General features: G+C 45.3%; 2 protein-coding genes across 2 annotated transcripts; both read right to left on the minus strand.

Moving 5' to 3' along the window:
* Positions 1-142: 142 nt before the first annotated feature.
* On the minus strand, positions 143-9,788 carry PIFO (primary cilia formation). The gene is made up of 6 exons (XM_036344927.1): positions 9,605-9,788; positions 5,410-5,549; positions 4,690-4,785; positions 3,427-3,557; positions 2,601-2,718; positions 143-541 (listed from the first exon to the last, which is right to left on the minus strand). Exons 1-6 carry the CDS (start codon positions 9,786-9,788, stop codon positions 440-442), a joined length of 771 nt encoding a protein of 256 aa, XP_036200820.1. The 3' UTR covers positions 143-439.
* Positions 9,789-12,467: 2,679 nt separating this feature from the next.
* Positions 12,468-18,632, minus strand: CHIA (chitinase acidic). The gene is made up of 10 exons (XM_036343469.1): positions 18,603-18,632; positions 17,854-18,055; positions 16,570-16,626; positions 15,589-15,754; positions 15,163-15,287; positions 14,863-14,986; positions 14,386-14,571; positions 13,797-13,916; positions 13,543-13,684; positions 12,468-12,808 (listed from the first exon to the last, which is right to left on the minus strand). Exons 2-10 carry the CDS (start codon positions 17,985-17,987, stop codon positions 12,555-12,557), a joined length of 1,308 nt encoding a protein of 435 aa, XP_036199362.1. The 5' UTR covers positions 17,988-18,055; positions 18,603-18,632; the 3' UTR covers positions 12,468-12,554.
* Between the last annotated feature and the right edge of the window lie 5,509 nt (positions 18,633-24,141).

Here is a 24,141-nt window from a genome sequence, read left to right on the forward strand (position 1 = left end):
GTCATTTATTCTAAATGAAACTTAGCAGCAGCTACGTCCGGGGTCTGTTCACTGAGCGGTGGGAGAGAACCGGGAGGGAGAGCAGGTCTGCGCGCAGCCGGCTTCAGCACAGACCGGAGGCCGGGGTGGGATCTATGGGAGGCCTCCACCCGAGGTCAGCCCCCCTCCCCGCACTCTACTCCAGCGCGTTCCTCTCTCCATTCTGGAAAAGAACATGAACCAGACCCATCCCCAACTTCAGAATGTTGGAGAGAGAAAAAAGAAACCTTCGCATTTCAAATGGGTGCTGTGAGGGCCGAAATACAACGCCAAGCTGGCCTTTATGCGCTCACGGGTACTTAGGGCCCCCGCCCCTCCCTGGGCCTCAGGCTGGCCGAGGAGCAGGCCACACAGTGCAGGGGAGAGGAGCAGCTCCGTCCTCCGTCTGGGAGATGCTTGGTCAGGAGGAGCATGTGGAGGAAGACCCGGCTTCTGAACCGTAAAACAGGCTCAAGTAGGCCATACGGTTCCGATGTCTTTTGAAGTCCCTGTCGCTGGGCAGCTGCGAGGAGAGAATGTTGTCTCAGACCAGATGCGGAGGAGAGCCCTTTGGCTCTGGTCCTCCTGGCTGTGCAAGGAGGTGCCCATTGCAGCTGCGGTGGCCTAGCTACCCCCCACCCCACAGTCATCTAGCCTCAGTCATCCTCTCCTTTATTTATTTATTATTTATTTATTTATTTGAGAGAGAGCGCGCGGAAGGGAGAGGGAGAGACAGAAAGAAACATCAATATAAGAGTGATCGAGCCCGCAAGCCAGGCATGTGCCCCGATCAGGAATCGAATCGGCAACCTTTCAGTGCACGGGACGATGCCCAACCAACTGAGCCACTCCAGCCAGGGCTGAGTCTCTCAACTTTTGTATGTACAGTGACTCTTTATCATCTTACTTTGGTGTCTATCATGTTGAGAAATTTTTTTTTTTTAGTTGGTAAATCTCTAAGAGTTAACTGGTAAACTTCTTGAAAACAAAGATCGTATGTTCAATTCTTGAATGTGACCTATAGGCAGGCCCTAGCACAATTATACTAATACATCAGGCATGTAATAAGTATTTGTGAAATTTACCCAAAATCCCACTAGGAAAGAAAAGGCACCTTTGGAATTATGGTAGCTAACATGTATTGAGCATTTATTATGTTATAGGTACTGTGTTAAATGCTTTTCTACCTTATCTCAATCTTTACAACCTTATCAGATTGATTATTATACTCATTTTAAAGATACAAAACCGGAGGCTTAGAAAAAGTAGGGGACTTGTCCAAGATCATACATCAAGTAAGTACTGGAGCTAGGATTTGAACCCAGGCAGTTGTCCCCAGAATCCATGCTTGTACAGAATGCTCTACAACCCCCTGATGATCTAATACTCAAGTGACATGATAGAAAGAGCAGGGTTTTTTCCATCATTCTCTAGAGTCTAGATCAGCCGTGGGCAAACTACGGCCCGTGGGCTGGATCCGGCCCGTTTGAAATGAATAAAACTAAAAAAAAAAAAGACCGTACCCTTTTATGTAATGATGTTTACTTTGAATTTATATTAGTTCACACAAACACTCCATCCATGCTTTTGTTCCAGCCTCCGGTCCAGTTTAAGAACCCATTGTGGCCCTCGGGTCAAAAAGTTTGCCCACCCCTGGTCTAGATGGATCTAGATCTAGATTCATGTGTGGCCTGCACAAATCACTTAATCTGTCTTAGTCTCAATTTCCTCCTCTATCATATACAGACTAGAGGCCCGGTACATGAAATTTGTGCACTGTGTGTGTGTGTGTGTGGGGGGGGGTCCCTCAGCCCAGCCTGTGTCCAGGATCCCTCAGGAGATGTCTGACTGATGGCTTAGGCCCACTCTCCATGGGACTAACATCAGTCAGACATCCTTAGTGCTGCTGTGGAGGCAGAAGAGACTACCGCCACTGCGCTTGTCAGCTATGAGCCTGGCTCAGGGCTTCTGGCTGAGGACGCTCCCTCTATAGGACCATCAGGGGGCAGCTCCTGCATTGAGCGTCTGCCCCCTGATTATCAGGGCGCATCACAGCCACCGGTTGTTCCACTGTTCGGTTGATTTGCATATTAGCCTTTTATTATATAGGATAATTCTCCTGTACCTACCACAAAATATTTGAGAATTAAATAAGATTCACTGGAACTTTTGTGCAGACATGCACATCTTAAAAAAAAATTTAATAAAATTGCCCTAGCTGGTTTGGCTCAGTGGATAGAGCGTTAGCCTGTAGCTGAAGAGTCCCGGGTTCGATTCTGGTCAAGGGCACATGCCTGGATTGCGGGCTTGATCCCCAGTAGGGGGCATGCAGGAGGCAGCCAATCAATGATTCTCTCTCAGCATTAATGTTTCTCTCTCCCTTCTCTGAAATCAATAAAAATATTTTTTAAAAATCTAATAAAATTGTATAACTTTCCCCCAAATTCCTATATGTATATGCACACAAAACTGCGCATATAATTTCAGGGGAACAGGACTTTCCAAAGCTCATTCACAGACTCCCCGTTAGGAGCCCCTATGGAAGAACTAGATAATGTTCTAAAGAAGCCCAGGGTTGTTACCTCAGCTTTTAGGGTCCTTTTCTGCAGACATGGAATCTGAGCCCAGTCTGGAGATCCAAATTTCATTGGCCAGGTGACTTTTGCGGGTGGCTTTATCTGTGGGTTGTACATGTCAGGGCTAGAAATCAAAACATATAACATGATGTCTATGACTTAGTGACTATTTGTGAATCCCATCAGTAAGCTGTCCCTGAACTAGGTCTAACTCCTTGATAACAGGCAACAGGCTGATCAGGTTTTTAAGGCTGTGCAAGCACCTTCAGCTGCTAATGTCTTTCTAATTAGGTGTCACTCACTTTCCCAGAAAGACGTCTCTCCACAACCCTTGATAAAGTAGCCTCCCGTCAATCCATCACTCAGCATTATATCATCATCCTGTTTTATCGTCCTCATAGCACATTGCCGGGTCACCGTTCTCCTTGGTTTGCTCATGACAGTCTTGGCTTATGGCTACTGTCTTGGTATAGTTATTCATAAGGTCCCCTTTCACTCTCGAATGTGTCACGGTCAGACTAATACATATATGGCCACTCTCCTCCTTACTGTTGATATTTTCTTATTTGCTCCTCATCTGTCTGATTCTAGAATGTAAGCTCCAAGAAATCAGGGGCCTTGTGTGACGGGTTCAATGCAACATCTCTGGAACCCACAGAACTGCCTGGCACATTCATAAATACTCGTTAAACGAATCACTATGATTTACGCTTCCATGATGCCAGAGATCTGGAAGGCAAAAGAGGTTGAATCTTAAAGATGAGTGGTTTTGTACCTGTCCTTCCTTTCCTATCGCTTTCTGTTGAAGTGCCCCAGAAAAGAGGAGACATACCCAGGATAACTCATGTCCTTTGAGTGAGTTATAAATCGAGGCAACATGACATTAAATGGAGCAAAACTTTGTTTTCGTTTTCCCTCCTGAAGATTTATTGTCTGGTACGTGCCTGGGTGAGGTGTCAGATCCTGTTTCCAAGAAAAAGAGCAATATGTTAGAAGATGATACACAGGTATACACGTGAAGCCTTGTAAGTAAAACACACACACAAACACACACACACACACACACACACACACACACACACACACACCAGACTCATCCTCTTCTGGTTCATGCATCAGCTATGGTTTAACCATCTCAAGCTACAGAAATAGGCCTATGAGAGGTAGAAAACCAAGATCGGTGTGGTTCAACTACCTAAAAATGCATCCTGCTTAGGTTGGAGAAATCAACCTCCTCCTGCAGGCCCCCCACTGGGGATTGAGTCTGCAGCCTGCATCCTGGGCATGTGCCCTGACCAGGGATCCAACCATGACCTCGTGATTCATAGGCTGATGCTCAGCGACTGAGCCACGCCGGCTGGGCTTGTTTTGTTTGTAATCTTACCGGAGAATATGTTTATTGAATTAAGAGCAAGGAAGAAGGAGAGAACCCAGGTATGTGACTGGGAATCTGACAACCTTTTGGTGCACTGGATGATGCTCCGACCAACTGAGCCACACCAGTCGGGGTGGAATTTTTTTAAAATATATTTTTCTTTATTTCAGAGAAAAAGAGAGGGAGAGAGAGAGAGAGATGGAAACATCAGTGATGAGAGAGAATCTTTGATTGGCTGCCTCTTGCATGCTCTCTACTGGGGACTCAGCCCAAAACCTGGGCATGTGCCCTGACTCAGAATTGATTGATGCTCAACCACTGAGCCACAACAGGCTGGGCTGTTTTTCTAACTGACAAGATAATCCAATGCATATAAACAAAGCTTCCAGTACTTTAACATCAGGTGTCTCAGTCACCACTGAAACTCTAATTTGGTACTACTTCTCCTGATAATTGTTTCTCACTCTCCCAGACTCACTCTCTCTCTCTCTCTCTCTCTCTCACACACACACACACACACAGACACACACACACACACATTTCCAATGCATTAGCCCAAGCTTTTCAGATAGGCTTAATGGCTTTTGCCTAAATGTCTATATTTCTTTAATTTCAGAGCATATTGTTTAGGTAACCTCCCACTCACTGCCCTGTGCTTCCCAATGCAAATACAACACCATGGATCACACGAAAACTGAAGTGCATGCAACCATTTCTAACCTTATTCGGCTTAAACCTCATGGCTGTTCTGGCTCCCAAAGTATATCCTTTTGTACTGGTCGGGATTTTGGAGAGGTTGTGTACCCAGTCATACCTCTTCGGGTAGAATATATTTTTTAAAACAAACAAAGAAAAACACAGAGAACGTTATCGTCATGAAAACAGCACGGACTTAGAATGAATCTTCTCTGCAGGAGTTGCTCTCGACTTCTTGACTTCTGCGACTCAAGACCATAGAAACAAGGACATGAGTAACAGTAACTTCGCAGGGGAATGTGCCTGGGTAAGGCGGAGTAAGTGACATTTCTTTGCCTTCCAGTGAATCCAGTCCTCTGACCACAGAGCTGGATTTGCTCCAATGCAAGTGTACCTGATCATATTATTTCATGAACGCTCCTACCAACACATCTACAATCCAGGCTTGGTCTACTGGGTGGGTAACTGGCATTGGTCCACAAGTCTTTGGAGGTGGGAATGGAGTGGGGACTATCCTCTTAACTATATGAAGCAAAGGCTTGTGTTGGATGGAGGCTGGGAGTGAGGAGCACGGGTCCTTTAATCTATGACATTGACCCTGACAGCTGGCTGCAGAGAATAAGGGCACTTTCTCATTTGGGGACCCTGAAGGTCACACATTCTGTAGTTTTTCTTCCACTGAACTTGGCTATCTTTAAATTGATGGGGAACTGGAGACACACCTCAGGGAAGGTGAATACTCACAGTATCTGTTGTGTAACATCCAGGCCCTCTGTGGGGTGCTCCCCTAAGAGGGAGAAACTGGTTTCCCAAAAGGGTGTGCGGATGGAAGTAAGGAAAGATCTTCTTTTCTCCTGTTCCGAAGGGGTGCTGAACCACAGGTCCTGAAGGTCAAGAAAGAGGAGAAGGGCCACTTGAGGGATCGAAGGGAGTGCCTTAGAGGGGGCGGGGAGACACAGGAGGCTGAGCAGAGGACAGGGCCTTGCCGAGCTCTTAACAAAAACCAGACCAAAGTCCATGAAGGGGACCCAAAGGCCTTTCCTCCACTTCGTCTTTCCCAGCCGCCCCCAGTCTTCCTCCCCTGGACGCTACACCCCTTCACCGCAACCCTCCTCACCCCCTTGGTTGAAGCCCATCCTGCCGCTCGTTTGGGTTAGTATTTGTGTACTGCGTTGCCAAGGGAATGGACGCCTCGCGGGCCTCTGCTCCGAGCTCGCCTGCGCCTGCGCCTGCGCAGCAAGTGGGAGCGCCCGCCCTGGAAGCCAGCCACCTACAGGGCGGGACCCGCACCTCCTCCCGGACCCGGACCTGGACCCGGAGCCCAGGGGAATGTGGACTCTGCAGCTGGGTTGGCGGTAGATGGCTTTGCTGGACCCGTGACTATTGGGGCGGCGGGGGTGAAGGATGGGCCCAAGGGCCACTGGGAATGTGCTGAGGAGAGAGGGGACACTGGGGCTCAGAATGCCTGGAAATGGGGGCTACTAGGACCAGGGACTAGTAGCAGCCGCTGCAGTGATGGCTTATGGAGGTGCGCTCCCAGGGCAACCCGAGCAGGGGAATTGGGGACCCTATTAGCCCTTCTTAGGCCCCTTTTTCCTGTTCCTCAAGCCCTTTCCCCATCAGGTGGTCTCCTTGTCCCCCTAAAGCAGTGGTTCTCAACCTTCCTAATGCCACGACCCTTTAATACAGTTCCTCATGTTGTGGTGACCCCCAATTTCATTGTTACAAATTGAACATAATTAAAGCATAGTGATTAACCACACAAACAATATGTAATTATATATGTGTTTTCCGATGGTCTTAGGCGACCCCTGTGAAAGGGTCGTTGGACCCCCAAAGGGGTGGCAACCCACAGGATGAGAACCGCTGCAAAAGGGAACGCAAGGTTGTAACAGGGCTGGAAGCCTTAAGAGGAGCAACAAAATCACAGAAGTTTTAATAGTTTTTAAATCGTGGGCAGTCACTTAAATGTCCAAGTCCCCGTCTCCTCATCTCTACATTGAGAATGATCAGAATTCTTCTTTACAGGGTCGTGAAGAGGATTGAGATAACAGAACTAAAGCAATCCAGTGTCTGGTAGGTGGCAAGAGGTGATTATTGCTGAAGACCATCTCCAGCCGGCTCAGCAGCACTCCCTCCCATCCTCAGCCAAGAAGGATCAAGGTGTGTGTTGACTTCTTTACCTTTGTCCTGGGTATGATCACTAACTTGCTTTCACCTGGATATGATTACTAACTTGCCTTTAGGATGGCTTTAGGAATTGTCAGGTGTAGGAGGCAACAGAACGCGTGGCCCATACACCCTTTGGCCCCTAAGGATGACCCTGGAGTCCACACTTACTGGGCTAGTATTGTATGCCCAGGATGGTTTTACAAATCTAAGGTAGGGTTTCCAAAAAAGTGACACTGAGCCTGGAGGATATTGGGGACACTCGTGGAGCATTTGACTTGTTGAAAATTATTGGAGGGATGCCCCTGCTCAATGGGCCAGGGAGGCTGGACACCTGGCCGTGCCCAGTCTCATGTCCTACCTAACATTCAATGTCCTGCTGGACACTGCTGGGCATTTCTGCAAATAATTGGCTGTACTTGACATACAGCATCAAAACTGTTTTGTAAATAAGAAATAATGCAGGCAGCCCAGTAAGATCGGAGAAGGTCATTATGAGATACAAAGATTCCATCTCAAAGTGATTGTATAATTTCCTCCAAGCATTCTGTCTACTCAAATTTCAGTAATACTGATGGTAAAGAAAATGTAAAGAAATCTTGGCATTGCTCAATAACTTTCACTTTTATTAATATTTCAGGTAAAATTAATATTGTAGGTACCCACAGTGTATTTGAAATTCGTGTTTATTTTTTTTTCTTTTAGTGACATGAAACATGTCTTACAAAGGACTTTGAACATATGACAACCTGTTTCCTCGTTGGCAATTTGGTGTGCTTCCAACTAATCCTCTGGCTGAGAAGAGATAAAAAAAAAGCTAGACTAAATAAAATATTTGAAGACATCAGAGATATACCAAGCAAGAAAAAACATGCACCCTAGCCTGCTTGGCTCAGTGGATAGAGCGTCAGCCTGCGGACTGAAGGGTCCCAGGTTCGATTCCAGCCAAGGGCACATGCCTAGGTTGTGGGCTCGATCCCCAGTAGGGGGTGTGCAGAAGGCAGCCGATCAATGATTCTCTCTCATCATTGATGTTTCTATCTCTCTCTCCTTCTCTCTTCATCTCTGAAATCAACAAAGAAATACATTTAAAAAAGAAAAAAGAAAAAAACATGCAGACCTGAGCTCCCAGACAGAGGGGAAGCCCACAGCGCTGAACCCAGCAGTTGGTGCTGCTCTTCCCTCTGAATATTTGCTAATGAAAAAGCTGGCTGCAAAGCAGAAGACTTGAGCAGAACTTTGCACAGTGTCTGAAAGCTGGGGGGGCAAAAATTAGGCTGACCCTGGAGGAGGGAGAACTGGAAAACACCTTGGGCTTGTAGTTGGGACCTTAAACAAATAAACCCTAGTGATGAAGGTGTCCATTTATAATTCTGCTCTTTTATTTTTTAAAAAAATATATATTTTTTATTGATTTCAGAGAGGAAGGAAGGGAGAGAGATACAAACAATGATGAGAGCGAATCATTGATCTGCTGCCTCCTGCACGCCCTCCACTCAGGACCGAGCCCAAACCCTGGGCATGTGCCCTGACTGGGAATCGAGCCGTGACCTCCTGCTTCATAGGTCAACGCTCAACCACTGAGCCACAATTCTGCTCTTTCATTTTCCTACATTGCTTCTATGAAATGGCATCTAACCGTCTCTCTTAATTCTGTACTTATTCATTAGTCATTATATGGTGCAAGAGTCCGACTACTTCATTGTCTTCTAAAGTAGTCAAATCTGTCTGGCCGATGTGGCTCAGTAGTTGAGTGTCAGACCAGGAACCAGGAGGTCACAGTTCGGTTCCGGTCAGGGCAGGTGCCTGGGTTGTGGGCTCCATCCCCAGTAGGGACATGTGCAGGAGGCAGCCAGTCAATGGTTCTCTCTCATCATGGATGTTTCTATCCTATCCCTTTCTCTCTCTCCCTTCCTCTCTCTCTCTCAAGTCAATAAAAAAATACAAAAAACTTAGTCATATCTGAGCATTTATATGTTATTTTATTAAGAATTATTTTCTCTCCTTTACATTAAAATGATGGCATTATGTTGTTTTTGAAATTATATGTGGTAGGTACTGCTACCCATGAATTTGATTTTAGGGTAAAATAATTGCAAAATAATGTTTCAAAATGTTACAAATAATTTGTTACTCAAAAGCAGGACTTGGGTCTGAATAGGATTGAGAACCCATGACCCAGATTCTGCCAGAGGACGGATGTATCCAGTTTGGAAGAGAGGAAAATAAATTTTCTCAGTCCCACCTTCCAGTCTTTCTTAAATAGCAGCCACTCTCTTCCCGGGGGAGAAGAATTAACACAGGCTTTGAAGCCACTCAGAACTGGTTCCCAATAGGGCCTAGTCAGTCGTTTACTAGCAACGTGACCTTGTGGAAGTTACCCAATCTCCCTGAGCCTTGGTTCATCTATAAAATGGCTCTAACCATTCATGCCTCTTAAGGCTGCCATGGAATGTAGGAGACACCATGGGACAAATCTTGCACAGCAAGGCACTGACCTATAGTTGGAATTTAACAAATGTCCAAGGCACTTCCATTCCATCACCTCCATGCCCAGGGCTACAGCTAACTCCAAGGGTACCTTCCTACAAATTAAAAAACCAGTGCCCTTGCATCTGGGTGGGTGCCACCCTGTGTCAAAGCTCATGACTTGGTGAGAGGAACACTTCCCCACCCCCAACCCAGATCAGGGTCCTGATGCAATCCTGTGCATACCCCACCTCTTTCCAGTTAGACGCCAACATTGAAAGAATGAGTTTTCATAACGTACTGGTGTTCGAGACTTGATCACCGAAGCGACAAAGTAATGGATGGGTGAACACCTTTTTCTTCTTTCTTTTCTTAGGCAGACGGGGTAGCGAGGTCGTGGAAGAATTAAAAGAAGAATCTCTGGACGAGACCTCCTTCTGAAAGATACTTTCTAAAGTCCATTTTTTCTTATGCCTAAGCTCCATGAGTCACTACTCTCATAAGTGGACTTCAACCAAGAAAATGAAGGCTAGAACCTAAACTGGCTGCTAAGCAATAGCCCCACCTTCGAAGTCCCCTTTCAGGTCTTTGTGACATGACTCTCCTGGAACCAGCACATTGTGGTGTAAAGGGAGCCGGGAAGGCCTAACATTGAAAAGCAGCTCTGCTAATTATTAACTACATGATCTTGGGCAAGTTTTCCATCCAATATCTGTTTCCTCACCCGTAACACTATGGATATTGTTAGCTAGGAGCTTGTTAGCTCCTATCTCCCTTTCTGCCTTCTTTGATTTATTCATTTAACAAGTACCTTTTAAACTCTTGTAATATGTCAGGCACTGCTTTAGGCAGTGGGAAAAGAGCACTGCACAGAAATCCATGTCCTCATAGAGGTGAATTTTTCTCCAGGCCTTGCCATTCTTTGGCTAGAAATGTAATTATATTTATAACGATACCCAATTTTACTGACTCTTGCCTTCACCTACTCATTGAGGACCCTAGTCTCCCATTTTTATGTCTTCAACTTCCAAGACATGTCACGTGAGGGCTCAGAAGTTGATGCATTGGCTGCAATCATAGTGAGCATTTTTTCCCTGTGTTCTGTGACGATATTCCAGCGCCCCTTTATCAATGTTGAATTGTCATCACCCCTCCATCCCTGCTATGCCCTTCTAATGGCTTCCGAGCTCACTTACACTAAAATGCAAACTTGACCACTGTCTTTAGTACCTAGAACATAAGCTGGCACATAATAATCAGTAAGGCCCTAGCCAATTTGGCTCAGTGGATAGAGTGTTGGCCTGCGGATCAAAGGGTTCCGGATTCCATTCTAGCCAAGGGCATGTACCTTGATTGCAGGCTTCTCCCAAGCTTGGGCCCTGGTTGGGTTGCATGCAGGAGGCAACCAATTAATGTGTTTCTTTCACATCAATGTTTCTCTCTGCTTCTTCCTCTCTCTTCCACTACCCCTAAAAATCAATGGAAAAATATCCTCAGGTGAGGATTACCCCAAAATAATAATAATAATAAAAAGAAGAAGAAGAAGAAGAAGAAGAAGGAGAAGGAGAAGGAGAAGGAAAAGGAGAAGAAGAAGGAGAAGAAGGAGAAGAAGGAGAAGAAGGAGAAGAAGGAGAAGAAGGAGAAGAAGGAGGAGGAGGAGGAAGAGGAAGAGGAGGAGGAGGAGGAGGAGAAGGAGAAGAAGAAGAAGAAGAAGAAGAAGAAGAAGAAGAAGAAGAAGAAGAAGAAGAAGAAGAAGAAGAAGAAGGAGGAGGAGGAGGAAGAGGAGGAGGAGGAGGAGGAGGAGGAGGAGGAGGAGGAGGAGGAGGAGGAGGAGGGAGAGGAGGAGGAGGACGGGGGGGAAATAAGTAAATATCAGTAAGTGCTGTGAGCTCATGAATGGTCATTACCCAGAAGGCTGCGAGTGTGTGCCTCATCACTACCAGAATGCTGCCTTTCACCATGAAAACATGGAGGTCTGTGCCAAAGGAGGCAGTAAAATGCAGACACTTTGGAACCAGCTGGCTTGTCTTTGGATCTGGCTCTGCACCTTATTAGCTGTGTGGTGTTGGGCAGGTCACCTAATTCCTCTGTGCCTCAGTCTCCTGGAATTCATATTACTAGTATATTCCTCACAAGGTTGCTGGGAGAATTAAATGAGTAAATACACGAAAAACAGTTAAAACAGAGTTTGACCTATAGGAAGCATGCCAGGAAAAAACAGGAGCCATTGCATTCCTTTTTATTAGTCAAAGTTCTTTTAGTTGCAAGTAAAAGAAAGAAACTTGAGCCATCTTAAGCAGCAAAGAATTTACCATGTAGTTATAGGGGAGTTTCACAGAGTCCACAGGCAGGAAGGAGCTAGAATCCAGTTGGAAAGCCATTGCTAAATGTTCTTTCTTCATGATGCCTTTCCTCTGTAGTTCCCCGTTAGTGTTCCTGCTCTGTGTCCAGGGCAACTTTCCATTCTCAGTCTCTCACTACAGCTCCAGAGCTGACACATTACAGGCACAGACACTCTCAGGAACCAACAACCAGTCCTTGTTCCCTGTTGCATATTCCAAGAGGTGATCATCTGATTGGCCCTGTGGAGTCTGATGTCCACCCCAGTCAACCAGCTAAGCCAGGGGAGGACATGATGTGGTGCAAGCACAGTGGCTGGTGACCACCACTATGGGTTCAAGGAGGGGGGCAATCTCCTGAGAAAGGGACACTGCTGTCCCATGGGCTGGGCAGACACCCCAAAAGGAGTCCACTGCACAGGTCTTCCCAAAGCTGCCAATCCAGGAGGTGCTGGACTAGCTTGGGGACCTAGGAGACGTTAAGAGAATACCCTGGTCTTCTGCTCTCTGAGTGAGATGAGCAGGCCTGTGCCCTCTAATCTCACAGAATCACTTTGGCTCCTTCCTGAGGACAGTCACGAGGTGACAGACCGATCTTGGTCATGTCCACATCCCATCCCAGCACCAAACCTTCAAACCTTTCCACCTGACGGCCTCCAGCCTTCATGCCGATCCACGCAGGCAGACAGAGCACGGTGTGGTCATCTCCACCACGTCCTCACGCACTCGCTTCCACCCCTCCACTCCATTTTGCACAGCCTGCATTTTCACATCTAGAGAGGTTTCCACCCAAATCACTTACACCAAGGCCACTTGTGTTTTGACTGATGGATTTTATTGCAGAACTCCAGTTAGAAGCAAGATAAAGAAAGAAGACTGTTCAGAACCCTAGGGATTGGAGACTGGTCAGGTTTATGGCCAGTTGCAGCAAGAACAGCTAGGGTCAAAGACAAGCCCGGCCTGGCAGTTCTGCTGGTATGTGATTCCATTCAGGCAGTGCCAGAAGGCATTCCTGTTGTCTGCCACAGGGTAGAGGCCATCGGCTTTGTCAGCACAGAAGCCAGTGCCCCCACTTCCGGTCCCACTTCCACTTCCGCTCCCGCTCCCGCTCCCAGTGCTGGGAGCAAGAGTTGTTGGTGTAATGGGCTCAGAGGGGGTGGTGCAACCTGGAAAGACACAAGAGCGGACTAGTGACTGGTAGGAGCTTTGCCTAGAGGTGCAGAGACTAGTAGACCTGGGGGTGAGGCCTGGATCCAGTTAGCTCTGGATCCCTACAACTGAAAGGGTCATGGGATAGCTCCACACTCAGTAGGGAAAGCTGTCATTTTAAGCCAGCCTGGTTTCTAAGTTTATTAAGTTCGATCTTCCCTGACGATATCAAAATCATTAAAACAAATTTACCGAGCGCCCAAATGTGAAAAAGACTTGTCGAGGATCTGAGTATAAGTCCTGAGCAAATAAGCTCTAAGAGAAAATCTGGGAAAAGTTCAGGGAGTTGATAATTTTCCTGAATTCCAGATTAGAAATATGTGAGCACTACTAACACTTTCTTGTTAAATCTCCCCAGAGGGGCTGAAAGAGACTTTTAATAAAGGGATCATAGAGCAGTAAATGTTTATGTTATAAGGTCAGCCTCATTTCTTGAGGTTTTGCTATACCTTTAAGGCTCAGCAGACCTGGAAAACCCACCCAGGTAGGCTTGGTTTCCCATAAGAGCATGACATTTCTGTCATGGAAGTTCAAGGCTAGAGAAAGACTTTAGCACGTATCTCTCAAAAGCAGGGAAATGAAATGGGGAAAATGCCCCCTGGTCAATGGGGATGGGCAGATGTGAGAACTATCTTTTGAGTTGGAGAAGGAGCGTTTATAGATCCCTGAACATCCTCCTGCTGTCACTCACTTCCACTCTGCAGGCCCAGGGCGTCCTTCAGGGTGGTGGTCAGGGGGAATTTGCCCTGGTTGCAGAAAGTGCCCGTGAAGTCATCCAGATCGATGGCCCAGACCATGGCGCCTCCAAAGTTGTTCTTCTTCAGCCAGTCAGCCTGTGGTAATTACAGAGAAATCCAATGAAGTGCAGACATCAAGGCCAGCCTGGGGCTCCAGGGCTACGGGTGGGAACAAAGAGGCAACAACAATCCATAGAACACAATCCACCTTGATTTTGAAGCTCTTGGTGTTGTCATAGCCAAGCCACTCATTGCCTTTGTAAGCGTAGGGGACATCCTGAGCAGCCTCCCACACTTCAGTGGCGCCATTCTTCAGGAAGGGACAGATCTAAGAGGAGGTAAGGAAGAGGTCAAGAGGTGGGCCAAGTGTCCATGTAGCAGGAGTAACGGGCATGGGGGAGGGAAATAGAGAAGGGATGCATGAAGCTACTTGAAAAGGAAGGCCTAGAGCTCTATCAAGCAAATTTCTCAGTTCCTTTAGGATTTGATCCTTTGTCACATGTGGGTCATTTATTTTCAATGTGGGAGAAGCTCTTAAATCAAAGAATGCCTTGGCAGGCAGCGAGCAGTGTCTGTTCACTGATGTAATCTCGCTGATGGTATCTCTTTTTCCTACTCTCTCTGTATTTGGAATCCAGCCTAATGTGCAACATGAGTGCTCATCTTGCCTTCCTTATAAATAGCCAAGAGCATCCACTTCTAGCCCCAACTACATAAGTGAGCCAAGATGTGTTGGATTGTTTATATTGTTAAACCTATGGCCTTTCTCTGTCTCTCTCAGATTGCCGGGAGCATACCTCATAGTAACCCCAGAACCCAGACTGCCTGGTGTAGGGCCCAGCAGGGCCAGGGCCAGTAATAGGAGCACCGATCCCATGGTTGGCGGGGTTGCTCAGGATGTAGGTGTGTCCATAGGTTGGGAATCCAACGATGAGCTTCTCAGCAGGGGCCCCGTTGTCCTTCCAGTAGTTCATGATGTAATCCTGCAATGGCAGCAGGTTAGAGAGAGGCCCCACCAGGCTGATGGCCCGGGGCTTGGTGATGTTAGACCCCTGTCCTAGCAGGCAAATTGTTTGTTTGATCTTAATGACAGAGGATTTGTTAGTATTTTTAAAACACATTTTGGTGGAATTATAGTTGACGAGATTTGATTAGCCACTTAAGGGAACAGTTATAACAAGTGAGACATCTGCAGAATCTATGCTTGTCCCCAAATCCCCATGTGATTTAGGACACCATCTCTGGTCTGTATATATGTCTGTATAGGGACTCACCACATTGAGGTAGGCATTGCTGCCAGTGTCGGTCGGGTATTTGTAGAGGGGGCTGTTCTCTCCAGTGTAGCCCTCCCAGGAACCATGGAGGTCATAGGTCATGACATGGATGTAGTCCAGGTACCTGCAGTCCAGGTAAAGCAGGTAAAATCATCTCTGATGGTCATCTCCCACACCTCTGCAGGCAAAGGTACCCCTCCCAAAGCCTCCTCAACAAGGTCCCTGAATAGCAAGACAGGCTAAGGATGAGCGTCTCTTACACGAGCGACACAGAGGAGCTGGGGACAAGTGGTCACTCACTGGGACAGCTGGGGGATCTCATAGCCAGCCTGGATGTTGGAGATGCCACCAGCGACTGCGGCAGTGACCATCAGCCTGGGCTTGTTGACCTGCTTGGCCTCCTGCTCAAAAGCTTCACGCATTTCCTGTGCAAGAGTAGGAGAACGTCTATGAACGTGAACTCTAAGTTGACGTTCATGACTATTCTTTGAATTAAATTTAATCAATCGCTCATCTTTCCTTCTGCAGCATTCTCACGGCAATAGGGCATCCAGGTCCTTCCTTTCCCGCTGAGGTTGCAGGGAGCTGGGTTTTCTGTATGGCCTCAGTGATCTTGCATATGAAATGGGTTGTGTGCTCTCCAGAAACTAATACTAAAGAATATTGAATGCAAACTGGAATTTAAAAATGAATTTGAATTTTAAAATAATATGGAACACAGCTCACCTGCACCAGGACAGTGAAGAGGTGCTTGTCCTGAGGCGGGCTCCCCCGCGAGCCAGGATACTCCCAGTCAAAGTCCAGCCCGTCAAAGTCATACTGGCGCAGGAATTTGATGACCGAGGCGATGAAAGTCTGGCGGTTCTCAGGAGTGGACACCATGGCAGTGAAACTACGGGAGACCCCAAGAGGGCAGGGTGAGGACTTGGCTTCTGTGGTCCCAACACCTTGTCGTAATATCAAACTCCCATATTTTTGCCTCAAAGCTCTTCACCAGGATCCACAGCCCAAATAAAAATACGTTCCTGGTTTTCTCCTGTCCTTACACTGTAATCACTGCTGTGCCCAGCCATGGTACCTCAATGTTGCCTCTATTTTATTGATCCAACTCTGACCTTTCTGCCAAGTTGCGCTGGTTGCCTTGAACACCTGCCTCCCTCTGCTCATGCTCACAGCTCACTGTGCTCTCTCTCCAAATAGCCCCCCAAGCACATGTGCCCTCAGCCACGTCTCATTCATTTGCGCGCCTTCCCTTCCCTTCCCTTCCCTTCCCTTCCCTTCCCTTCCCTTCCCTTCCCTTCCCTTCCCTTCCCTTCCCTTCCCTTCCCTTCCCTTCCCTTCCCTTCCCTTCCCTTCCCTTCCCTTCCCTTCCCTTCCCGCAGAAGGCAAACAGAGAAAATTGCTCCAACACTTTTCTCAGGGGCTGTGCTCTTGAAAGTCTTTAAAAGGAGATTGCTTTGCAATCCCAGTAACTAAACCTTGATGAATAGGATGCCAGAATTCCCACCCACACTTAAATAACTAAAATCAATCGCATCCTATTTATTATTGAGGCTCTGGTGTAGTAATTTATTTAAGCGGCATACTTGTTTGTTGTGCATCCTTAATACCCTGTCTTAGACTGTGAGGTCTGAAGGGACACGGGTCACACTGGGCTACCTTGTTTTCCATAGCAAATAAGCCCCGGCCTCTCCCATAGGGACTCACGGGGCAGTTCCAAAGTTCCAGCCGCCGATGGCCAGGAGCGTTTTCAGCTGGCTGTTCCTGTAAAGCGAAGGATAGAAAAGAGAAACTGCAAAACCCATGAGCCTCTCTATTGAAACTAGCATTGCTTTGGTCTTGGGCCCCGTCTTACACCTTGCCCTTGCCTTGACATGCTGCTATATTGCAAAACAACTTTCCTCCACTCCCGAGCGCTTTGTAACAATTCTTGTGTTGTGATCATCATAAATTTACTCGGGGCTCTTTGGGGAAAACTAAATTATGGGAATGGGTTGTCTAAAAAAAAGTATGAATTGGCGACATTTTTGAATATATATTTTTGAATATATATCCATATATATTTATATGTAGCTATCTATATCGATATCTATAGCTCTATCTATCGATCTACCTACTAGTATTTATCTATCCACCTGTCAGCATAATGTGCTCATATTCAATTCCATCAGATGAAGTGGTAAATGCGGCTTGAGCATAGTTACTTTCTCAGCTTCTATGTGGCTCAGAATTACACGCCTTCTCTGGAATAGTAATTCTCAAACGTCAGTTTATGGAAGAATAAAGTGCAAGGGTCAGAGTGGGAGGGCGCCATGAAATGCCAGAGGTTCTGCAGCAGTTGGACTGGGTAGGCATTGGCATTTTTATCAAGTGCCCAGGTGATTTCCATATAAGTAGTCAAATGGACCACATTTCCAGAAACACCGGTCCAAAGGGTTCATCTCCTCTTAGGTATCAGAGCTTACCTGGAGCAGCTGCACCCAGAACAGTGCTACTCCTAATGGAGTGCTGCTTCTCCTACATATAACTAAACCAAACAAGTCAGAAATGAAAAGACAGTAGGGTTTTCGTTTGTTTGATTTGTTTTTTTACACAAACTAGAACTTCATTCAAATACAGCAAATTCTTCTGTTCTCTTGGGTTTGACGATGTCTAATCGTTTATATCCTCTGCCTCCTGATCTGAAAGTAGCTGAGATGGCTTGAAGTTTCCTGGGTCTTAAAAAAGATTGACAATGAAAGGACGAAACGCAACTAATATGTTTCGAATACCTGCTAGAGCAGGCAATGTGCTGTGTTATCTATATTCCTGCTCCTTAAAGTGTGGCTCCTGGGCCAAAAGCATCAGGGAGCTTATTGGAAATGCAGAATCTTGGTCCCCACCCGAATCGGAGCTGCATTTTAGAAAGACCCCAGATGATTCCCTTGCACATCATGTTTGGGAAGTACTGAACTGAGAAATACTCAATGAGATATTTCCCCCTTCTCTTACTTGTTTTTCAGGCCATTGAAAGCCCGGTAGAGGGTCACGTCATTCCATTCGATGGTGGTGATCTCGTTGTTGCGCATCCCGGCGAAGGCGTAGATCAGGTGAGTGCAGAGGCAGGGGTCGATGTCATCAGGCATGAAGCGCCCCAGGCCTGGCCGGTACTGGGCCCAGTTGGTGAAGTAGCATATCAGCTGGTAGGCAGAGCCTGTGGGCAGTAAGGAGTAAGGACAGTGGCCTGGTTTGGACGCTACTGAAACGTGCCACGGGTCTTGGCCCTCTTGTTTCCCTCCCTTTGCCTCAGATGCCCCGTCCCTGTGTGTGAGCACCCTCGCAGATGAGTTCAAGGATTCTGACTTGGGAACTAGTGGGCGACTGGGGGTTGGCTATTTTTAACTTTGATGAATTTATATTGAGATCTTGTATAAACATGGGCACCACTGAAGAAAAGATGCCCAGGAGTCCTATGAAGCCCAGTGAATACTCGTTTCTAACTGTTAGGTGGCCATGCTGACGAAGACAACATGGCAGCCAATCCTAAACCCTAGATTTTCTCAATGTCAAACCCACCCATCTATGAAGTAGATCGTAGCTCTCTTTCCTAGTATGGCTTATCTCTTGATATACTTTTGAAAAAAGTATTGGAATATTTAAAAATCACATATATCAGCAGATAATTGTAATAGGAATAATAGATAAGAATTTGAGGTTTATGGCAGGAAAAGATTATGCCAAAGATAAAATCCAGGACTTACCTAGCTGAGCATTCACCAGAAGGGCCAGACCTAGAGAGAGAAGAGGGGGGGAAAAATAAAAACAAAAACATGTACTTTGGACCGGTCGTCTTTCCTGTAGAATCTAATTCTGAGGACTTGGATGCCGTCCTATTTGTCAGAGGTTGTTACAGCCCAAGAGATACTAAGGGGTTATGCCAAAGAGTAGGCTTCTCAGTGAAATCACTAATAGATCTACCCTTCCCTCCTCTCAGTCAGAAATGGCTACGGCTCTCTCTTCGTCCACCTTCCATGTCAGATAACTGTCACTGAAGGCAGAGTTCAAGTCTATCATCTATGGAAGATCTGTTGATGGCAATTACCTGAAATTCACCCTGTTGAGTGACTACACGTACATATACACTTCACCTCCCTGAACTGGGATGAGTACAGCCTTCCACAGACAAGGAAATGAATTCAGTATCTCTTGGAGCCTGGGAATTTTTTTGTTTGAACCAACTTTTAGGAGCCCTTATTGCAGAAGAGAATGAGAAACTGTGAGGCCAGACGCCAGATCCCTCTCCATGGCTTCTATCAAAGTACTTGCAATATGATTGTTTTATAAATTGAGCTAGAGGTTTCATTTAGAAAAGGTTCTGAAACCATTATATATATATATATATATATATATATATATATATATATATATGTATATATATATCACAGCTTGAGAGCATCTAATAAACTATGGATGCAACTTGGTTCTAAACACTTTACTGAATCTACCACTTTGAATAATTGAATTGCTAACTGTAACATTTTTAAAATATATATTTTTTTATTGATTTCAAAGAGGAAGGGAGAGGGATATAGAAACATCAATGATGAGAGAGAATCATTGATCAGCTGCCTCCTGCATGCCCCACACTGGGGGTCAAGCCAGCGACCTGGTCATGTGCCCTGCCTGGGAATCGAACCGTGACCTCCTGGTTCATAGGTCAATCTCAACAACTGAGCCATGCTGGCCAAGCTCTAACAGTGACATTTTTTATAATACATCAGCTGCTCAGTAGGAAACTAGGGGATAAAAGAGAACTAATTCTGAAAACATTAGAAAAAGATAGCTTGCGTAACTGTCTCAGTTCCTACTGATTTTCCCTCCTGAAAGCTAGACCAAGGACACAAGCATGTACATAGAAATAATATCAATTAAACAGAGGGCGTGCAGGAAGAAGAATGGAGGAAAGGAACGACCCAGCCAGAAATGAGAGAGTGAGACAAACACTGGAAAACAACAGCCTTTCTTTTAGGTCCATGGGATTAATGACGGTGGAAATGTTACCAGAATCAATTAAGAGAACAAGAGGTAGGCTGGCTTGTCTATGTCAGGATTCTCTTGGAAATTTGAAATGATGAACAAAGAACGGAAAAGGATTGAGGTGTAACGTGAAGACTGCTTCCCACCTGCCAGATCCCGAGAGAAAACACTATCAGCGGAGGCAGAATAAGGCGCCATCTCTGATTACACACCCACCTGTGAGGAGAAGAAGCTTTGCCATGGCTGCTGTCGGTACTGGTCCAGCAGGGCCCGGATTGGCTTTTTATGCCGTGCGGGCTGCTGGTTATCATGAGGGCTTCCAAATGGAGAACATTTAACCCAGGTGTGCCTATAGCTTATCAGGAACCAACAGACCTCCTTTCCTGCAAACACCGCTTGGTGGACCTCCAACCTCCGTTCTCCCACCACCACTCTCCCTGCTCCATGAGGACAGAACATGCCGTGGCTCCCGGCAGGTGGCGGAGACCATCACCATAGAAAGCACCGGCTTAATAGCCTTTTTGGCAGTTCCCAGGGTTGATAAGCATGTGTTTCACCACGCGGTTAGGTTTTTATGTTGTGGACATTTCGTGCCTAGCACCAAAGCTTGTGTTTATTGGAAAGTAAATAATGAAAGCCTTTGGAAGTTATTAGCTGTTCTTAAACTTTCTAATGGAATTACTTGTGTGTAATTTGTACAATCAGTGCCTAAGGGACATTTCTACTTCAGGTGCTGCTTTTTAGAATATTCTACCCACTCTGGAATGACCTTAAGTCATTCTTTTTTTTTTTTTTTTTATCCTCATTTGAGGATATTTTTCTATTGATTCTAAAGGAGCTTTTAGGGGGAGACCTTTGCTCAACATTCGTGGTGTTTGCCTTTGGTCAAGATTCTAAATAACTTGATTTGGGAAAGAAGAGGAGCCACCTCACCATTTTGGCAGTTAATGCTTTTTGGATTCCTCTAAAGTGATGGCTGCTTTTGGAGGATAAGTAGCTGCCCTTTGGAGTAAAAGGAAAATTAAATGCAAAAAAAAAAAATAATAATAAAATAAAGGAGAGTGGAAGAGAGAGGGAAAGACAGAGAGAAATATCGATGTGAGAGAAACACATTGATTGGTTGCCTCCTGCACAAACCCCGACCAGGGCCCAGGCCCAGGGAGGAGCCTGCAACCAAGGTATGTGCCCTTGGCCAGAATTGAACCCGGGACCCTTTGGTCTGCAGGCCAACACTCTTATCCACTGAGCCAAACCAGCCAGGGCAGTGATGGCGAACCTTTTGAGATCGGTGTGTCAGCATTTTGGAAAACTCTAACTTAACTCTGGTGCCGTGTCACATATAGAAATTTTTTGATATTTGCAACCATAGTAAAACAAAGACTTATATTTTTGATATTTATTTTATATATTTAAATGCCACTTAACAAAGAAAAATCAACCAAAAAAAGGGCAACCTTAAGTCATTCTTATACAATAATTTTATCTAGGAATGTATGAGTCCCTACATATCCCTTCCAAAGGTCACAGAATGCTCTCTAGGGCTCCACAGTTCCAAATTACCTCCAGAAGAGGTGGAAGCATATTTCATGTTGCTGATAGAGACGATGGCAATGATATTGAAGAGAATCTCTTTTGAAAGAAATATCTGCAACTTGACTATTTCTAGAATTTCTTGTTTGAAATTTATTTCAACCCACCTTTTCAAAAATTATCCATTGTTTTATAACAAATTTCTGCTTCAGCAAAATGACATATTCATTATCCCTAAATATATCACTGCATTTGTTCTCACTATCCCTCTATCCTTTGCCTGTAATGTCTTCCCTTCTCCTCACTGCCTACCCTGATTTTTCAATTCTTCAACACCCAGCTCAGATCCCCTCGTTGAAGTTCAATGGTCTTTCCTTCCTCTGAAATTCTTTATAGACTCTAGTACATATTGTCTGTACTGCTTATCGTCCTGTGACAATACCTGGAATGCAGATGGGAGGCATCCCCATCATGGGATGTCAGCACCTTAGCAGACTTATTGTGAATCCAGACAAGTTTGATGAAGGAAAGGACAGGGCACTTGGATTTTCATTTCCATCAGGACTGGTCACAAGATGAAATTCAAAGGAATGGAGAGTGGATGCCGAGTGGCCAAAAAACAATGAATGCTCATCAGGGGTCTCTCCTCATTAATTAATTTACCTGTGAAAAGAATTCTTACTATCAGCCCATTTTTGTAGATGAGAAAATGGACCAAATCTTTTTTTTTCCTTTTTTAAAAAAATATATTTTATTGATTTTTTTACAGAGAGGAAGAGAGAGAGAGAGAGAGTTAGAAACATCGATGAGAGAGAAACATCGATCAGCTGCCTCCTGCACATCCCCCACTGGGGAAGTGCCCACAACCCAGGTACATACCCTTGACCAGAATCGAACCCAGGACCTTTCAGTCCGCAAGCCGATGCTCTTTCCACTGAGCCAAACTGGTTTCGGCAGAAAATGGACCAAATCTTAAGCACCAGATCCAGGACTCAGTGCCAAGATTAGCTGCCTCTAGAATGAAAATCTAACATTCACGCTGCGCTACCTCCTTATATGAATTGAGTAGGCTGGTTGGTGGTCTAGGTAGAACTGGGATAGGCATTTTCCTGAGACACCCAGGAGAATAATGTTGGGACTAAGAGCCAGAATTGTGGCAAATCATGGGTAAGTCAAGGACTTGCAAAAACAAGCAGCAAGGCAGTAATCCCAGGTTTATCCTATTTGACTATCAGGTCTAGCGGCTGTGTAAACTTAGTGAAGTATCTTCTGTTGAATTTGGCACCCCTGGCGCCATATGAGTGACCTGCAGATAAAGAATCCCTTCTTAATAGCTCCCCAAACATTCCAGGTAAGTCCCCATCCAGCTTGCCTGCCATCGGAGCACTTGTGTGTTGGGAAGAATTCCCATCCTTATGGTCATACAATAGTTGGAGCACTTTATTTGCACCAGCACCATGAAAGGAATGGCTTCTCAGTGCCCACGTGGCAGAGTTCAGGGCCCAGAGCCCGTAAAATAATGGACACAGCTGCGATTGGGTAGGCCATCAACAGCCAGGTAGAGATAGCTGCGACCCAGGTTACTCTCCACTCGTTCCTTAGCACAGGGTGCAATCTGACTTCACAGTCACCAAGAGAACAGGGCTGGGGGACTAGAAAGGAAAAAAAGGTACCTGGATTGGGTTCTCAATCCACAGTTTTTTGGCACCAGAAAACTTTCTGTTTTATTTTTCTTATCTTAGACTCAAATAACATTAAATATATATATTTTGGGGAGGAAAAAACATTTCTACTATAATTTACAAAATTATTTCTGTCTGGCTCAGCTGGCCTGGCTCAGTAGTTGAGCGTCGACCTGTGAACCAGGAGGCCACAGTCTGATTCCCAGTCAGGACACATGCCCTGGTTGTGGGCTCGATCCCCAGTGTGGGGCATGTAGGAGGCAGCCGATCAATAATTCTTTCTCATCATTGACGTTCATATAGCTCTCTCTCCCTCTCCCTTCCTCTCTGAAATCAATAAAAATATATTTATAAAAAAATTATTTCTGGGGGTATAAGAGATCAACCGAAGGACTTGTATGCATGCATATATGCATAACCAATGGACATGGGACGCTGGGGGGTGGGGGAGGCCAGGGGATAGTCAAGGGCGGGGAAAAAAAAAGACACATATGTAATACCCTTTGTAATACTTTAAGCAATTAAAAAAAAATAAAAATAAAAAAAATAAAAAAAAATTATTTCTGTCTGGCTATCGATTCTTTTGTTTATACATATAATGGCTAATGGTTATATAATATATAACTAAGTAATATAGTTGATAAAATTGATCCTCTAGAGAACTGTGTAGTATTTTTGATGTCTTAATTATATATACATGTATTATATTGACCAAAATGAAATTTAACTTAAAAAGAGATAAAGGCTGAGAATTAAAAAGAAGATATGATTTTGGTGGTAAACATGAACAAAATGAAAAAGTAGCTTAAATTTTCCAGACTATAATTTGTTGTTAAAAACTAAGACCCCTGGCCATGTATGAAGAGCTCAGAGTTAACATAAAAAGATGGAAGCTTTTTCTGTAAGATCGGGAATAAGTCAAGGATGTCCCTTTCCCACTCTCTTCAACATGGCACTGTAAGTCTTAGCCAGAGGAACGAAGCAACAAAAATAAATTAAATTTTGCACAGCAAAAGAAGCAATCAACAAAATGGGAGAAAACATTTACATG

Source organism: Myotis myotis, unplaced genomic scaffold, assembly GCF_014108235.1.
Source record: "Myotis myotis isolate mMyoMyo1 unplaced genomic scaffold, mMyoMyo1.p scaffold_m19_p_18, whole genome shotgun sequence".
NCBI lineage: Eukaryota > Metazoa > Chordata > Mammalia > Chiroptera > Vespertilionidae > Myotis > Myotis myotis.

Coding starts and splice junctions, on each gene's coding strand:
- PIFO (XM_036344927.1), bottom strand. CDS start 9,788: ATGGAGCTTAGGCATAAGAAAAAATGGACTTTAGAAAGTATCTTTCAG. Junction 4,786..5,409: donor GATGTTACACAACAGATACT/GTGAGTATTCAC, acceptor TTCTACCCGAAG/AGGTATGACTGGGTACACAA. Junction 542..2,600: donor AAAGGACCCTAAAAGCTGAG/GTAACAACCCTG, acceptor CTCTCCTCGCAG/CTGCCCAGCGACAGGGACTT.
- CHIA (XM_036343469.1), bottom strand. CDS start 17,987: ATGCCTGATGACATCGACCCCTGCCTCTGCACTCACCTGATCTACGCC. Junction 13,917..14,385: donor GGTTCTGGGGTTACTATGAG/GTATGCTCCCGG, acceptor ACCTCCTCTTAG/ATCTGTCCCTTCCTGAAGAA. Junction 13,685..13,796: donor CCAAGAGCTTCAAAATCAAG/GTGGATTGTGTT, acceptor TAATTACCACAG/GCTGACTGGCTGAAGAAGAA.